This window comes from Ziziphus jujuba, chromosome 12 (assembly GCF_031755915.1).
Source record: "Ziziphus jujuba cultivar Dongzao chromosome 12, ASM3175591v1".
In the NCBI taxonomy this organism is placed as follows: Eukaryota; Viridiplantae; Streptophyta; class Magnoliopsida; order Rosales; family Rhamnaceae; genus Ziziphus; species Ziziphus jujuba.
In genome coordinates, this window is record NC_083390.1 from 14,328,655 (window position 1) to 14,346,699 (window position 18,045).

At 32.3% G+C, this 18,045-nt stretch overlaps 2 protein-coding genes across 3 annotated transcripts; one reads left to right on the plus strand and one right to left on the minus strand.

The window, feature by feature from the left end:
* Positions 1–464: 464 nt before the first annotated feature.
* On the plus strand, positions 465–4,466 carry LOC107428912 (protein argonaute 7). Its single transcript, XM_016039513.4, has 3 exons — positions 465–1,076; positions 1,478–2,708; positions 2,871–4,466. Exons 1-3 carry the CDS (start codon positions 737–739, stop codon positions 4,327–4,329), a joined length of 3,030 nt encoding a protein of 1,009 aa, XP_015894999.1. The 5' UTR covers positions 465–736; the 3' UTR covers positions 4,330–4,466.
* A 7,358-nt stretch (positions 4,467–11,824) lies between these two features.
* On the minus strand, positions 11,825–17,710 carry LOC107428899 (uncharacterized). 2 transcript variants are annotated; one of them, XM_048463246.2, is made up of 7 exons: positions 17,427–17,710; positions 15,827–15,881; positions 13,228–13,948; positions 12,965–13,111; positions 12,430–12,834; positions 12,170–12,343; positions 11,825–12,077 (listed from the first exon to the last, which is right to left on the minus strand). In XM_048463246.2, the coding sequence occupies exons 2-7, from the start codon at positions 15,871–15,873 to the stop codon at positions 11,970–11,972; spliced, it is 1,602 nt and encodes a 533-aa protein (XP_048319203.2). In that variant the 5' UTR covers positions 15,874–15,881; positions 17,427–17,710; the 3' UTR covers positions 11,825–11,969. The 2 variants fall into 2 exon arrangements, with proteins under 2 accessions (XP_048319203.2, XP_048319204.2); XM_048463247.2 differs by lacking the exon at positions 17,427–17,710 and adding an exon at positions 16,025–17,067.
* Positions 17,711–18,045: the final 335 nt, after the last annotated feature.

Below are 18,045 nucleotides of genomic sequence, written 5' to 3' on the forward strand. Positions count from 1 at the left end.
TTGGTATTCAACAAAATGGTCTCAAAAGATCCAGCATGTCCCTACTCCAAATCTTATTTAATTAAACAAAGGGAATAGTAATTAAGAGGGAAAATAATAGCCTACGGAAAATTGTTTTTGTCTAAAACAATTAGAAATGAAATAAAAGTAGCAGAGAGAGAGAGAGAGGCAATCACTGTAAAAAGGCATTAATTCAATCTGTTTTGCTCCCAAAAAAAGAAAAAAAAAAAAAAAAGAAAAAAAAAAAAGACGTAGAAGTATTATTTCCCTCCTTATTTTGACTTGCAAACATATTCAAGAAAAAGGCTGGGATAGCCCTTTATGTTCGACAGGTAGTCAATGGTATCATAAAAGTTTTGTTTGGACACCCCAAAAGTAATAGTCTTATACACACATCGCATAAATCCAAATAGACATCCTCCTTGCTTGATGCGGCTTTTATTTTTCTTTTAAGGCAACCAAAACACCTTTTAGCATTTTTCCATTTCAAATATACTTAACCAGTGTGAAAACCAAAACCTCCCTTCAGAGCTGGACACAAAGAACCTTGGGAACTAAAACCCAAACTATTTCTCTCTCTCTCTCTCTTTCTTCCTCTCTCTGCAATAACTACAGTTTCTACTGTGATACCTCCAATCTGCTATAAAAAAAGAAAAACAGAACCTGTTTTTCACTCTCTCATGCCCATAACCTCTTTTTGCCTTTTCTCATTCTTGGTTTCCTCTCAATCAAGTCTATGGAAGAGACAGAAGAGTCCAATGCTAACAAGAAATGCAACACCAAAACAAGGACTTTCAGGGGGAGAAGCAACCCACAAAAGCATCAATTTCAGCATCAGCTCTTTCAGTATTCAAATCAGTTTGGAATCTGTAATCAGAATCCATACCACAGATACTATCCAGCTCTTCTTCCTCTACCTCCTCCAATACCTCTGCAACTTGCTTTAACACCTCCTCTGCCTCTCAACCACAGCTTCAGGTCAAAAACCCGTCTGCAGAAACCTTCATGCAGGCTCAATAACCCTCCTCTCGCCGCCTCTTCGGAAACCCATATACCCAATGTCAAAATTTCACCGGGTAATTTTCCTAAAGCCCTTTTAACTGTTTCTGTCTTCGTTTTCCCTTTACTTTTGCATGCTTGTTCTTTGGAAATGAAGGATTTGGTACGAAGATTCTAACGAGTGTACATCTTTTAGTTGATTGAGCTTTTTAAGAATCATCAACAGCAGAGCACATTTGAGAAAAATGAAAAAGTGGTATCTCTCTCTTTGTTTTTATTTAAAAAAAAAAAAAAATCCCTTTTTGTTTTTATCTATTTGATAATATTTTTCTCATACATAACCGTATAGATTTATCTGCAATGAGGAGAATTTTTGCTCACAATCTAAGCATTGGTTTTTAGCTATAGGAATTCCCACCATTATAAATTTACAACTTATCTGATTCATTATGTTTTCTTTCCAAATATTCATCTTCAGAGGGGTTTCCAAAGCAAACTGGTATACCCCTCAAACAAGAAGATGGAAGGAAGTTCTCAGGTTCAAGGACAGAACAAGCACTAGTGGCTGCAAAGAGACCAGATTCTGGTGGTGTAGAAGGTCCAGTTATCTCTCTCCTAGCTAACCATTTTCTTGTCCAATTTGATTCTTCACAAAGAATTTTCCACTACAATGTTGAAATCTCTCCCAATCCTTCCAAGGATGTTGCAAGAAGGATCAAACAGAAATTGGTGGAGGATAACCCTGCAGTACTCTCCGGTGCTGTTCCAGCTTATGATGGCCGGAAGAATCTTTATAGCGCAGTGGAATTTCAACATGACAAACTCGAATTATACATAAGCCTTCCCATTTCCACAAGCAAACCAACTACGTTATGTGGAGGGCTGGATCACTCTCAGGAGAAACAGCAACAGCTCAAACTGTTTCGAATAAATATCAAACTTGTATCGAAGTTTGATGGGAAGTCATTAAGTAGTTACTTGAACAAGGACGGAGACGATTGGATCCCAATCCCTCAGGATTATCTCCATGCTTTGGATGTTGTTTTGAGGGAGAGCCCAATTGAGAAATGTATACCTGTTGGGAGATCACTATATTCAAGCTCAATGGGAGGAACTAAGGAAATTGGCGGAGGAGCTATTGGATTTAGAGGGTTCTTTCAGAGCCTTAGACCCACCCAACAAGGACTAGCTCTGAATGTGGATTTCTCTGTGACAGCTTTCCATGAAAGCATTGGAGTAATCCCGTACTTGCAGAAGAGGCTTGAGTTTCTCCGGGATCTTCCTCAGAGGAAGACTAGAGGTTTGGTTGGTGAGGAAAGGAAGGAAGTTGAAAAGGCGTTAAAGAACATTAGGATCTTTGTTTGCCACAGAGAAACTGTTCAGAGATACCGAGTTTATGGCTTGACTGAGGAGGCGACTGAAAATCTTTGGTTTGCAGACAGGGATGGGAAGAATCTGAGGCTGGTGAGTTACTTCAAGGATCACTATAATTATGACATACAATTCAGAAATTTGCCTTGCTTGCAGATTAGTAGGAGTAAACCATGTTATCTTCCTATGGAGCTGTGTATGATCTGTGAAGGGCAGAAATTTCTTGGCAAGCTATCAGATGATCAGACTGCAAGAATACTTAAGATGGGTTGCCAACGACCGAAAGAACGGAAAGCCATTATAGATAATATTATGCAAGGCCCTGTTGGACCAACAAGGTAATCACCATCCGAAGATGGTTTGCAATTGAAACATATCTATTGTTTCTAGAATTCTCTTGAAAGTTGATTAATTCGTTGTTCTTTTGTCAATTTTTAATATTTCTTACTTTGCCAACTGCTTGTTAAAGAATGCTTAATTTCTTTCATCTCATTTCGCAGTGGCATTCAGGGAAGAGAGTTCAAACTCCATGTCTCCAGAGAAATGACAAGATTAAATGGAAGAGTTCTTCAACCTCCCAAGCTAAAGCTTGGTGAGGGGGGCCACATCAGAGACCTAACACCATGTCGCCATGATCGCCAGTGGAACCTTATGGATAGCCATGTCTTTGAGGGAACTCGAATTGACAGATGGGCACTATTGAGTTTTGGTGGCACTTCTGATCAGAAGTCCAACATTCCAAAATTCATAAACCAGCTTTCTCAAAGATGTGAACAATTAGGCATCTTTCTTAACAGAAACTTAATTGTTAGCCCCCAGTTTGAACCAACACAGGTTCTTAACAATGTGTCCCTTTTGGAATCTAAACTGAAGAAAATACAAAGAGCTGCATCAAACAATCTCCAGCTGCTCATATGTATAATGGAAAGGAAACACAAAGGTTATGCAGATTTGAAGCGAATAGCAGAGACAAGCGTTGGGGTTGTAACCCAATGCTGCTTGTACCAAAATCTTGTTAAGTTGAGTTCACAATTTCTGGCGAATTTGGCTATCAAAATCAATGCCAAAGTTGGTGGTTGCACGGTTGCCTTGTACAATTCATTACCCTCTCAAATCCCAAGGCTGCTCCGCTCAGATGATCCGGTGATCTTTATGGGTGCTGATGTTACACATCCTCACCCACTTGATGATGTTAGTCCTTCTGTTGCAGCTGTTGTTGGTAGCATGAATTGGCCAGCAGCAAACAAGTATGCTTCAAGAATGAGGTCCCAAACTCATAGACAAGAAATCATCCAGGATCTTGGTGCAATGGTGGGAGAATTGCTGGATGATTTTTACCAGGAAGTTGACAAACTTCCTAAAAGAATAATTTTTTTCAGAGATGGAGTAAGCGAAACACAGTTTTATAAAGTCCTGAAAGAGGAGTTGCAAGCCATTAAAGGGGCTTGCTCTAGGTTTCCTGGTTATAAACCTCCCATAACCTTTGCAGTAGTTCAGAAGAGGCATCACACGAGATTGTTTCCTGTTAAAATCGATCCATCTTTCATACAGAGCCAGTTTCAAGACGAAAATATTCCTCCGGGGACAGTGGTGGATACAGTGATCACGCACCCAAGGGAATTTGATTTCTATCTCTGTAGCCACTGGGGAATGAAGGGAACCAGCAGACCAACACATTACCATGTATTGTGGGATGAAAACCAGTTCACTTCAGATGAACTACAGAAGCTAGTTTACAATCTTTGCTATACGTATGCAAAATGTACCAAGCCTGTTTCTTTGGTGCCTCCAGCTTATTATGCTCACCTTGCTGCATATAGAGGCAGGCTCTACCTCGAGCGATCGGAGTCAACAATATACTCGAGAAATACTTCAACATTCTCCCGACCTGCCCCTCCTAAGGCCTTGCCTCTACCAAAACTTAGTGAGAAAGTTAAGAAACTCATGTTTTACTGCTGAATAATCTACCAATCCACTATGTGTATCAGGTTTATGACCTATATAGATGTAGTTCAATATAACATAAATGCCCAACTGCCTAGACTTGTTCCCTTTTATGGTTAATTTGCAAGCTAATTCAAAGGATGAATTGCCAACTGTTTCTGAGCCATTGTAGATCATGCATTTTTGTATTAACCTTTCCTCAGACTTAAAAAAGGAAATGATGGATTTAAAAAAATGACCACAAGTTTCATATTGAATTTCCTTGGTTTTTTTCATTCATAAACTTCCCATTTCCCTTGCCGGCTTAAAGTATCAAGGTAACAAGGAGAAGTTCCCATAATCAATAAATAAATAAATATTAAAAAAATAATAATAAAACAAATGAGAAAAAGCACGTTAGACATTTTTTTGTTGAATAAAAGCACGTTTGACCTTGAAATAGTGGAATGTGTCAATTTGATGAAAAAAAAAAATTTTATACTTGCGGAGTGCCAAACTTCCAAAGCACAAGCACATGGACTGCATGTACGACTTCTACAAGTGTTTGTCTTAGAAATTTTAGTACCATTTGGTACCCCAACAGTGTTGAAGATTTCCTCCAATTTTTTTTTTTTTTTCATTTTTTTCGGTAGAAGATTTCCTCCAATTTGAGGAGTGAAGTACTGATAGCGAGTGGAGAGAAAAAAGCTCTGAAAGGTGCTCATCAAGCACATACGTAGAGCCTCATTAATTTACTGCCTGAGACTTTTTCTCCACGGGCTTTAATTAATGCATTAAAGATACGTAAAAAGATATTCTAATTGTCCATGACGTAGAAACAGAAAAAAAAAAATATTTGCTTTTGCAAAAGTATGATTTAGGACAAAAGCAAAACAAAAATATACGCAATAGTTTGCAGTTTTTAGACAGAGAGCAGCAGTGACATCTGATAAAAGTTGCATAGCTACCTCTACATGCCAATGACCATACAGATGCACATACGGTAGCTAGCATAATAAACAAAAATGCTTTTGACCAAAAAATAAAAAATATACAAAAACATTAAATCACCCAAACTATATCAATATATACAAAAATGCTACAATAGACAAAAGATGACTCATATCCCACAATATGTTATTGGGTTTGCATCATCTATCATTTAGTAGGTGATCTTACTTACTTTAGAAAACTTAATGCCCACCATATCCTTAGTGTGACCAACTTTATGAGGTTGAGATTACATACGCTTGTGATATAATTGGCATGCAAACTTACAATAGAGGGATTGCATGTAAATATATATTAGATTTTGATAAGTAAACTATTTAGTCTCATCTTATGGTCATACGATACTCATATGGCACAAATATTAAATAGGAGTAAAAAAAAGAAAATAATACAAATTTTCTTGTTCTTTTTTTTTTTTTATAAATTTACTATTATTAAAAAAATTCACCTTTTCATTATATTTTATATTAAAAATAAAAATAAAATTAAATAGTGTAAATTAATATTATTATCCATAATTGATCAATTTTACTCATTTTGGTAATTTTATCCATTTTATTCTCATATAACCTACTATAAAGTGAGTTACATTATCTATTATATTATAATATATTTATATACTTGTTAAATATAGTGTAGATCAGTCAAAGCAAATTAGTAATTTGCATTAATTTATGCATTACATCCTAATTTTATAAAATCAAATATTCTAATATATATAGCTGGAGTTATAATTAAGAAGATGTCCTAGTAAAAGTGAAAACATAATAACTTATCAAATACATCAAATATTGTATCTCAATAAACATTCAAATTTTCATCATGCATTTTGATAGATTTTCTATTAAGATGTTGCTTATCAACTTTTGAATTTTTGAATTTGAAATTTAAAAATATATTTGAAATTTTATATAAATTTAATAAATTATTAAAACTCTATAAAATAAATGAATTTTATGAAGATTTGTATAAACTTTAAATATATTTTTAAATTTTACTACTAAAAAATAAAATTTTGATGAAAAACTATTACAACAATTGAGAAACTGACTACCGGAATAAATTGATATTTTAAATACTAAGTTCATCGTATAATTGGACAGATGGTGATTTTCAACGCTTTTGTTTTTTTGGGGTAAATTCATGTGGTAATTTTTAACACTTACAACTTTACTAGATATTTGTTTACCAAAACAAATCATAATAGATATTCAACGTAACTATATGTTCCGACAAAGGGAAATATGATAGTGGAGAAAATTGATATCTGTGCATGTACATGTATACGTATATATCCCTGGGACCCACAAGGAATGGAACAGTACCAAATCACTGAAGCAGAGACAGTGAAGTGCCAGCTCATTGAACCAAGAATATGTAGGCAGATATATATAAATATATATGTATATATATATATATATAGAGAGAGAGAGAGGGGGGGAAGAAAACAACAAAACAAGAGCCAAGAAAAGAAGGGTTTTAAAGGAGAGCCACTGAAGTCTGACTTTCGACTTCCACTTTTGTCTCTTCATCTTTCTCACTCTCGATCATCCTTCACAAAACATTTTCTTTCTTTTTCTTTCTGTTTCTGCACAGCTTTTTTTCCCACCATTAATCTCTTAGCATTGCTTGCTTTTTCCAACTGGGTGCGTCAGCTACACTTTTAAGTACTGCACGACCATTTGGAAGGGGACAAAAGGACTGGTAAGCAAACGTGGGTTTTGGCAGGATAAGGGTAGGGACCCTGGCAGGGTTAAATTTGATCCATCTTTTTGTGCTTGCCTCTATTGTTTTAAGTTTTACCAACTTTGGTGAATCCATAATAAAATCAAAGGTCAAACGACCAAGCAAAATAAATTATTTATGCAATTAAATGCTATGATCGCCAAATCTTTAATTCCAAATTATATTATATTATTTATTATCATATTGAATACATTTTCATGATTAACAAAATATGTCATTATTGATATTTAACAAATTTTTGATAATTAAATTTGGCAGCTCTAATATCCTTCGTTATATATATTGTTTAATTCTTGCTAATTATCATCATTTGTCACCCTCATTAATAAGACTTATGGTTTTTTTAAGGGAAAAAAGAAGAAGAGATTTATGTTGATGTGCCAATAATTAATTAGCTGTATTTAAACCACTTTTGATGTTATAAAATTTTAAAACTAAAAAATATTATATATTAAAAAAAAAAAGATATATGTAAGTTGGAGCTATATGCAAAAATCAAATTATAGGCTCATAGCACAATCCAATTAATAAATGACATATTAACTTAAATGAATCCATACCAGGAACCAATTAATAGTTAAGACATGAAGTACCGGTGATGGAGAAGAGTGGTTACAAATGATGGAGAAGGGTGGTTACAAATCACATTCTTGTAATGGTTATGGCATCCCCCTTTGTACCAGCTTTTAGTTTGAACCTGAATATGACATGGCAAATAAAATTATATGTATATGTATATATACATATATATGTATTTATTATATTTGTAATATATCCAAATAAAAAAATTATCTAAATAAAAATGTGGTAAATATATATTTGTAAGTTTAAAATTTCGGTATTGATAAAAATATTAAAAAGTCAAATATAAAAATATTCATAAAAATATTGAAAAATATTGAATATTAATAAAAATTCATAAAAAAATAATTTTTTTTATTATTAATACCAAATTGACCATAAAAATTGCTAAAATATAAAATGAATATTAATTTTACTTAATAAATGGATTTATAATAAACGCTAATTATCATAAATAAACTATTATAAATAAAAATATGTAAAAATAATAATAAAATTATTTATTAACTAAAATAAATAAAATAATTATTATAATTATATTATATTTTATAAATATCATTTCAATACCTCATTAAACTCTTAGGTGGTTGAAAACTATTGGTTTCTTATTCATTTTCATTGATATGTGAAATATGAAATGTGATGAATAATTATTAAAAAATGTATTTCCTAGGTTTGCATAAAATTGTTAATAAGCTAATTATATGCATTTTATATTAAATACGCCAACTAAATGGATCTTGTATTAAATATGCCTGTTATTGATGATAATATGAACACCAATTTTTTGTAATATTGTATTTTAATGTTATTATTTTCTATTTTATATAGTCAATTTTTTTTCTTTTTTGGGTAAACTTATTATATAGTAAACTATTAACCTATAATTATAAAAACTAATGAATCCTATTTATACAAAATTTAAAGCTAAGTATATATATACTTTATTAATAAATAAAATATATCAAAATTATTCAATTCAATTTATTTTGTTTTACTTATAAAGTTAGAAAAAAAAAGGTAAATAAAAGGCAATCAAAAGGTTAAAGAAACCTATTAGTAAGGTTAATTTGGAAAAATATTTTGTTAAACATCAATAACATTTGTAAATTTTTTTGATAAATTTTTTTAAACAATTATGAAAATTTGTAAAATTTTCATAAAAATTATGAATTTTTTTAAATTGTTAAGAATTTTATATGAATAATTTTGACAAAATTTTTTTAAATTATAAAAATATTATAAATTTTAGTGAATATTAAAGAAATTATATTTATTTTCAGATGAAACTGAATCTATTTTTCCATATATTGATAACATCAATTTTGTCAAAATTTCAATTTTCTTAAACTATGATTGTGGACAGTATTTTTATTATTTAGGTTATTATATTAAATACTTTCTTTTGGTGAATAATATAAATAGTTATTTTGAGAGTATATCTAAGATTCTAATTGTCATTGTCACAACAGATATATGTCAGAAACATAGGGATGTGTCGTCCATGTGATTCTAAAATGGAGACAGTACATAACTTATTTTCAAACTAATATGAAAACAAAAACAAGTTCATTTGAAAAAGTTCGGAATGCAAGGAATCTATGCTTCTGAGATTAAAATAGTTTTCAGAAAAATACTAAAAAAATGTCATTTTCATATCTTTTCAAATAATTGATTATAATTGAAAATACAACATTTTAACATTTTATATCATATCATTTAAGCTATTAAGTTATTTGTCAAATATATATATATATATATATATATATATATATATCATTATTTTGATTATTAACATATTAATATAATTTAAACATAAATAATTTATTTTTAAAAAGATAAATAAAATTAAATATAAATCAATTTATCATATCATTTAACTTGCTAAATTATTTGTTAAATATATATGTTTTATTATTTGGTTAGTTAACATATTAATATAATTTAAATATGGATAAATTAATTTTAAAATGATAAATATAACTAAATATAAATAAATCATATAATATATTTATATATTTAATAAATAACTTGATAAATCAGATGATATCTCTAATATTGTTTTTTATCATCTTTAATACTCCATTTATCAATTTAAAAAAAAAATGAAACTTTTATTAAGAAGAATTTAATATATCACTTTGAATAGCACTATAAAGCTACTCAGTGTACTTTAAAATCTTGTTTTAAGTTAAAAATCGTGCTTATGTTCTATGATTAAAATAAATGATCAGTTATATAACTAACAGTAAAAAATTCAAAAAACTCCAGTATAATATTTCAGTATTTGAAATATAAAACAAAATTGTAGCAAAGAAAATGACAATAAACTTGTACTAAGTAATTTTTTATTTATTTTTTATAATTAGAGTAAAGGAATTCGAACTGCAAATCATTAATCGTACAAACAATGATTTAACCATTCAACTTTCCTCCAACCAAAAAAAAAAAAAAAAAAAAAAAAAAAAAAAGAGAAAAAAAACAAACAAAAAGACAACCAAATGAGTTTACATGCATGAAAGGGAGAAAGAAACGATAAATAACAATATTTTAAAGGATCTAATTATGAAAAACACAGAATTATGATAATAAATAATAAATTACGAAGGTAAAGACTAAAGAGTTAGAAGAGAGAATCATTCAAGGACCGAGAGAGAAAGATACACGTAATCTGATTCCTTCTGTCGGTGATTGAACCTTATACTGAGCCCTAACCCCAAATCCAAAACCCAGACCCAACTTACACTTTGGCTTTAGGCTCAACAGGGTACTGAGCCCTAGGAGGGGGGCTGCACCAACGGCCTGTCACTTAAAACAGGACGTTTTTTGTTGCAAATGGCTTTTATATGGGGTCCCATCAATCCCAATCCTTATTCCAAAAACTAATGTCATTTTTGCTGCTTTCTTCGTACCATTTTAACTTACACAAGCCAGGCCCCTTCTTATCATAACATTTCATGTATAGGCATTTGTGTACCCTATAACCCTATGATTTGATCGGACGGATAGGATTCATCTGGACCTTCTTTTCCCTCAAAGGAACGGTCTTGATGAATTTAGACAGAACCAAGTGAAGGGTCAGATCAGGGTCATTTGTAGTAGCACATTCATCTAACACATCTGATCATGTCCTATCCTATCCTATCCTTTATGAAGTGACAAAAGGTTTGTAGGGGTACTTTTAATAATACCAATGTGCTGCAGGTGGGTATCAACAGGGAAGGAAGGGCCACCGTCAGCTCACCCATGCTATACTTAACCAAGAGATTTGTTTTATTTGGGTTTTCTTTTTGCAACTTTTTTTTTTTTTTTTTTTATATAGTTTATGCTGAGAAAACTATATAACGTATATGCTTTTTTTTTTTTTTTTTCAATAAAAAATTATATAGTATAATTTATATAACGTTATGATAAAAAATTATATAAACCTTTTAGAAATTATTTTATTAGGAGTTTGTTACTATCAGCATTCTAGGATGCGATAGAGGTCAGTGAAATGAAGTCCATGATTTAATAAACCCACGTTAGAAAAGGCCATATTGAATCAGGACAACTTTCTACAAAATTTTGATACTTCTCAGTATTGTTTGTGTCCAAATTAATTAATGAGCCCAATTCCATTAGTCTTTCGTTCACACATAAACCCAATCCATGGCTACAGTTTTTTTGTTTTTTTTTTTTGCAATCTTTTTCTTGGCATTATCTGATAGTCCGTTTTACGAATTAAGATGGCAATGTATTAATAATTAATGAACTATATTTTTATATGATGTGGTCAGTGCAACGAGGTCTCATTGATTTTATCGGTCCAATATAATTAAAAAATTAACTATTTCACTATTCTAGTTGTCCTAATCGCTCATTTGAACCAGAAATGTTACTTAAAGGTATGTAGGTTGTCCCTCCAGAAAAAAAAGATAAAATAAAAAATATATAAGCACAATAAAAAGCGGATTCAGACAGATTCCAAGGCATTTATTGAAACTAATCTACTATCTATCAAGGCATATATATACAATTGTTTCTTACCAATTTCAAGTAGTTAATGGCTTCAAAGTGGTTAGGCAGTTATAAGTAATGCAATCTATATCATCTTTCTGCGGCAGATATGTTTGATGATATTTGTAGGACCCGTCTTTGTTATTGACGCAATGATTATTAGATTGATATTGTTTGTTAGATCCAGTGCAAATCAATAATATATTTGCTATACCAATTAGTAAATAGTATGTATTGATTTTTCAAACTATTACTATTTGTTTTCTGTACACGAAGTTGATTTTACATGATTTGCAAGCTTTACTACTTCAACCATCACTAAACAAATCCCCCTCGTATCATTTATCATCTCCTACATAGGTAGTGGCATCTTCACCCACATCACTAGACCCTCTTAAACTGGAGTCTGTAAAATGATCATCTGTCCTCTGACTATCATTATCGGCCTATATAAGATGATAATAAAGGCAATCAATACTAAAGCATAAACACCACCAGCAATAATATATGGTAGCTGCAATCACCAATAAAAAATTACCTGAAGCCATACTCGGTGTTGCTCCATCAAACTTGACATCATCCTATCGAGCTTGGTCTCCCAACTAGCAATCTTTTCCAAAACTTTCCTAACATCTTTACGAATGTCGGCCACCTTATCGCATAAACCGACTAACTTACCCTCGAAGATGGATAATCTATCCCTTGAAGATCCCTGAACGATCAAAACAATAAACACAATTATTAGAATAAGCATAAATTAAAATTTATTCAAACTTTAAACATACAATTCATACACACCTCATCGGGTACAACATGCAGTGTTTTTGGGGACAACTGCTGCTGTGGAGCTGGGATATAATTGGCCTCGTGGTCAATAGACGTTGCTGCCGACGATGAAAGATGATAAGCAGCTTGTGTAGCATAACCATCATGATCTCCAGGCGAATCTGTCAGCTGCGCATGATCCTTTATAGGCTTCACTTTCTTGTTCCTATCATGGATCACCTCCTTAAGTTTTCGTTTTTTCTTTTTTCCACTGGTCTTCTGAGGAACGGCTCCATCTTTTTCTGCACCACCTTTCCGGGGTGGCTTCTCTCCAACTATAGGTGCAGAACTGTAGTTTTGCTGTTCCGTACTCCAAACAATACTGCCAACGTATGGAAGCTCATCATCAGTAGGCTCCAATATACCAACCACAGGGTACTGCATAAAAAAAAAAAAAAAAACAAGGCGTCATTTAGTATAAGTTGAATTTTGAAAAAAATATATATACATATATACATATATACATACATATATATATATATATATATTAACAAATATTAAATCTTACATCTTGATGATCAAATACAAGTTCTTTTGCCTTATCAAATTTTGGTGATTGAGTGATCTCCCAATTGAGAATGCGAGGAAATGTTGTAACATCAGACTTTTTCCCATAAGTGTCAGCCAATAACGGAATAGTCTCGAATCCCCAAATCTGCCAAACAATAGAAAACAATTATGTGTTAGTTACATTTACAAATATATATATATATATATACATACACATATACAATTAACAAATATATAATAAAATATAAATGAATAGCTTACCATAAAGACTAAAGGGAACCCACACAAACTGTACGTCTTGGACTTGTTAGCTGGACGTGAACCTCTATGGTGAAAAGCACTGCACATTGATTTAATTGTAGCTTTATAAGATGTTGTACCCCAGGGATAGGAGTTGAAGTAATCCAAGTCATCCACCATTTGCATATGCTCATGGGATGCAGTGGCCATGCTTTCCTTACCTAATAGCACCGCCTCGAGGAATAAAAACAAGGCCAACTTCAACCGATCATTATCGTTCTCATCGTCGTCATTACAATCAGCATCTCTGAAAACTTGCAATATCTTTGCATTAGTGACCTTCCGCTTACCCTCAAAGTACCTATCACTGATACGTGTAGAATAAGCAACTTTTCTTTTGTGTGGGTGTCCACACCATAAACCAGTAATTAATCCAAACTCCTTACGAGTAAACCTAGCACCAGAACCTCCAAAATTGAATTCCATCACTTCCTCATCATCGCAAACACACTGCCTAAATAGCATTTGGTTCACGATTTGGCCACTGAATTGAATCTCATTGGCCCTCAAGAAGTGGCCAAAACAGCTTTCCTCGAACTTCTTCAGTTGAGTCTTTGTCAGCTTATTTTTAATCTCTGAGATAATCTTCCAGAAGTTCGACTTGCTACTCACCTTCCCTTTGTAAATCTCAGAGTCCCAAAACCTACGAATGGATATTGGTTGATTGCCTGAAGCAATTTTGCTGTGACACAGGAACAAACAATTAATGAATAATATATAATTGGTGAAAAAAATATATTATACAAAATATCTATGTGTGTGTGTGTGTGTGTGTGTTTGTTTTTGGGGCAATTCTTCCAAATTTATTCATTTATTTATTTTGCTACCTAAAGCCAAAACTCTGACTCCATCAAACAGATGGATAAAGTAGCAAGCGTGGATAATGTTCCTTAGAAGTAGCAGCCAACTAAGCAATCTCAGTGTTTTGTGCGTGAATAAGGGAATTGCTAACAAAGCCACCGATTGAATCTGTCTCCAAATTTTCCACTATACCTGCTGTTTTAAAATCCATTTTTGAAATTCATATTAATTCTTTAATTGTTTTGCCATTAGGCAGTTGACCAAAACAAAAAAGTGGTTCATTTCCCCCATATATGCTACCTCTACATTACTTAAATTATATATGCATAGGCAAGTCACAATTAACTGGTGATGTACGTGAAAACCTACATATGGTTTACTTGTTCTCACTATCTAACACTGCAATCAACAAATGTAATCCATTTCAAAATTGTAAGGAAAAGCGAGGGAGATATTGAGTCAGAAATCTAATACAAAGAAAAAATGGAAAACCAAGAAGAAATTAGAGCCTAACTATTGGTAATTCCCATTTTTGTGCAAGGCAATATGAAAACCCATGCTACAAATTTCAAAAAGCCTACTTTCAAAATAGGGGAATGTCAACGGGGTGGGATGGGACCGGTTTTTAAAATCCTATTCCCGTCCTCACGGGGAATTTTCCATCCTGTCCCCATGGTTTTCCCTGTTTCTTTAGAGGCAGGGCGGGGACGGGGATTTCCCAATTAGAGACTGGGTGGGGTGGTTTTCCACGTTTATGTTTTTTTTTTTTTTTTTTTTTTTCCCTATAATTGATATAAAATTTTTTTTAAGAAATTTATATAAAAAAATTTTCTTTTATGAACAAAATGTAAATAAAGTGACTAAAATGCAATAAAAATACAATAAAATACATCAAGGTCCAAATTTACAATTATAATAAAATACATCCTTAAAAAATATAATAGTCCAAATACATAAAATATATATAAAAAAAATAAGTAAATATATACAGGCCGGGTTCTTTATTCTCCAGTCCCGGCCCGACCCCGATTCAGAACTTAAGGATTTATCCCAAGCCCATCCCGCGGCCCCGATTTTTCGTGGAAAAACCGTCCCATTAGAGGCGGTGCACCGCGGTTTTCGGGGTGTCCAGGCAAATTGCCATCTCTATTTCTAAATAGTTGAGCCATTCTTCAAGACCATAATTACTCCCAAAAAAAAAAAAAAAAAAAAATCTTCAAAACTGTAAGAATCATGCATGATGTATCAACTCTAACCAGAAGAATACAATAAATTGTTCATCAAAATTGTATCATATCCAACAAATCAGATTTATAAGGAGTTTTTGCCACCCGTTATAAAATATTAATTTGCTAATGCCTTGCAGCATTCTATTGCAAGTTGCATGAAATTTTCAAAAATATCTAATGTTAGTTAGCATCCATCGATATCAGAGGAATCCAACAAATAACTGGCTTATTTGCTGCTTAATCAAAATGTAGAAAAATCACTAACAAAACCAATAGATTCAAAAAGTGGATGGGAGTATAGGATAAAAATTTGTGCACGTCAAAACATTGCAAATATATCAATCAAACATCAGAACTAGATTGCAGAAAAATCAGAGCTATAAAAAAGAAAATTTTATGCTATGTATTATATCAACCCTGGAAGAAACATATTTAAATCCTCTGAAGTCAACAGGCATGGAAAAGGTATAGGCATTAAATACAAGAACCATCCTTTAAACAAGAGTGAAAGCAAACAGTTATATAATCACCTGACATCTGACAGTGACATCAGGGCCTCCAGCACTATCTCCTGCATAGTTCAATCTGCCATACAACAATTTTAATGAGAGTTAGCACTTAAGAAGCAGATATTCCATCCTAATAAAACATGCTAAGGAGGCAAAAAAACCACGACTACTCTTTTATGAAGAAAGATGAACAAATATTAAATAAAAGCATGAATTTACCAAGTAGAGCAGTGCTATTGAAGTACTGTTCATTACTTTCATGCGGGCTTTTCGTTTGGAGAGGGGTTAAGAGGTACTAATCAGGATTAATCCTTGTAAATCATGACAAAGAGGTACCAAATCAACCACATTCAATATTGTGGTGCTCTTACACATAGGGAAAACTGAAGCCTGTGAATATTGTTTAAACTTAACAGGCTACAGGGCAATTATCAAAAGTTAATATACCTACATGAAATCCATGTACTAGTAATTTTCCCCGGAGAAAAAATAATTGCCAGCATAATTTGATAAAAGGGTACGGATAATAATGATGTAGGATTTGGAAAGGTATTGGACATTGCAGGGGAAAAAAAAAAATCTTAATACAGTGGAAAAGACATACCCAGGCTAGGTAAAGCTTAGGAATGAAACTGAAGCTTAGGATTGAGAGGTCAAATTGGGCATGAATATCCTAAGTTGACAAGTAATAATATCTACAAAAGAAACCACCTACATACAGACAATATATCCTCCTCAATCTGCATATTATGAAATCTGCCATGCTCCGATAAAAGGGAAATGCGGTTACTGATATAATGATTTTTAATATTTTGGTAAAAGATGAAACTACCCAGAAAAAATAAATAAAATAAAATAAATAGTTAATTAACTAAAGTTATATTGAAACAAATACGAAAAAGAAAAGAAAAGGTAAGGAAAAGCCTTTCAGTGAGTAGCTCACTCAATTAGAAAGAGATCTGTTTAGAAAAATCGAAGCACGAAGTGGCTAGTGGACTTGTAAAGCTCAAGACATCTCTCCTGGACTTGTCAACACAACCAGAAAAACAATTTTTTCCCAGACCCTGATAATCAAGTTAGGAGGCAATAATCCCTCCTTCCCATAAAAACAATGGAGGGAATTCACTAGAAATTCACAATATTTGTTGGCATTCAAGCACAAATACTAAAATCAACGCCTACAATTTAAGAAAACAAATTGGTATAAAAGTCTTTGATTATTGTTCCTAATTCAGCATATATATGCGAAAGGAGTATGAATATTGGTATAAAAGTCTTTCACGCTAAGTGAAGCAGAAAAAAACATGTCCATTGCATTAAAGCCAAAAAAAAAAAAAAAAAAAAAAAAAAGGTACTGGTGAAATTTCCGATTGCAGGAAAACAATTTCCTCTTTCGGGAAGAGACCTGCTACGTCGGAAATTTCCATTTCCGTTCGTCTTCTTCCCAAAATCTCATAAAACCCGGCATTAACCTCTCAAAAAAAAAAAAAAGGCCAAATGAAGATTTCCAGCAACAATCAACGACAAATTAACAAAATTCCAAAAATGCACCTAAACCTAACCACAAAATCATTAAAACTAAAACCTAAATCAAAATTGAAAAGCTAAAAGCACGACTAACCCTTATGACGACTTGGCTCGCAACGGACAGTGTGGGTTTCGACGGTGAGGAATGTGTTAAGACGGCCAACTGACCCTCGTCGTCTGTGTTGCTGACAGTGGCTCCTCTCCAGACGGTGTGGCTGCCTCGTGATGGAAAACAGTGGTTGGGTTTCTCGGTTTCGACTGGAATTTCGACAATTTTGGTTAGGAATTTCGACCGCTCCAGTATCTCAAAAGGGCAAAAGTGGGCTTTTGCTAATGAAGGTAATTATTTTGATGGAGATTTTGATTTGCATCACTTACCGTGCCTAAATGATTGAAAGAACATATCCAAATTCAAGTTTGAATCACTCTAAATTGTAATAATAATAATACTAAAAAAAAATTCATTTTTTTTAAAAAATATATTAATAATAATAATTAAAAAAAAAGGTGATTAAGCAAGCAAATCTGGATATCCTAACTATCAATAATAATAATAATAATAATAATAATAATATAGGATGATTTAAAAAAAATATATCTATTTTGTTCTTAATCATGAATAAAATATTTAAAATTTGCATTGGTTTGTATTTTATATATGTCATTTTATTTTATTTTGTAACACACAATAAAAATGGATTGAAATATTAATT

Excerpts from the sequence above, each read along its gene's own strand:
- LOC107428912 (XM_016039513.4), top strand. The coding sequence starts at position 737 with ATGGAAGAGACAGAAGAGTCCAATGCTAACAAGAAATGCAACACCAAA. Across the intron at positions 1,077-1,477 it reads CAATGTCAAAATTTCACCGG|AGGGGTTTCCAAAGCAAACT; the intron begins GTAATTTTCCTA and ends ATTCATCTTCAG. Across the intron at positions 2,709-2,870 it reads GGCCCTGTTGGACCAACAAG|TGGCATTCAGGGAAGAGAGT; the intron begins GTAATCACCATC and ends CTCATTTCGCAG.
- LOC107428899 (XM_048463246.2), bottom strand. The coding sequence starts at position 15,873 with ATGCAGGAGATAGTGCTGGAGGCCCTGATGTCACTGTCAGATGTCAG. Across the intron at positions 13,949-15,826 it reads ATGTCACTGTCAGATGTCAG|CAAAATTGCTTCAGGCAATC; the intron begins GTGATTATATAA and ends CCTGTGTCACAG. Across the intron at positions 12,078-12,169 it reads AACACCGAGTATGGCTTCAG|GCCGATAATGATAGTCAGAG; the intron begins GTAATTTTTTAT and ends CATCTTATATAG.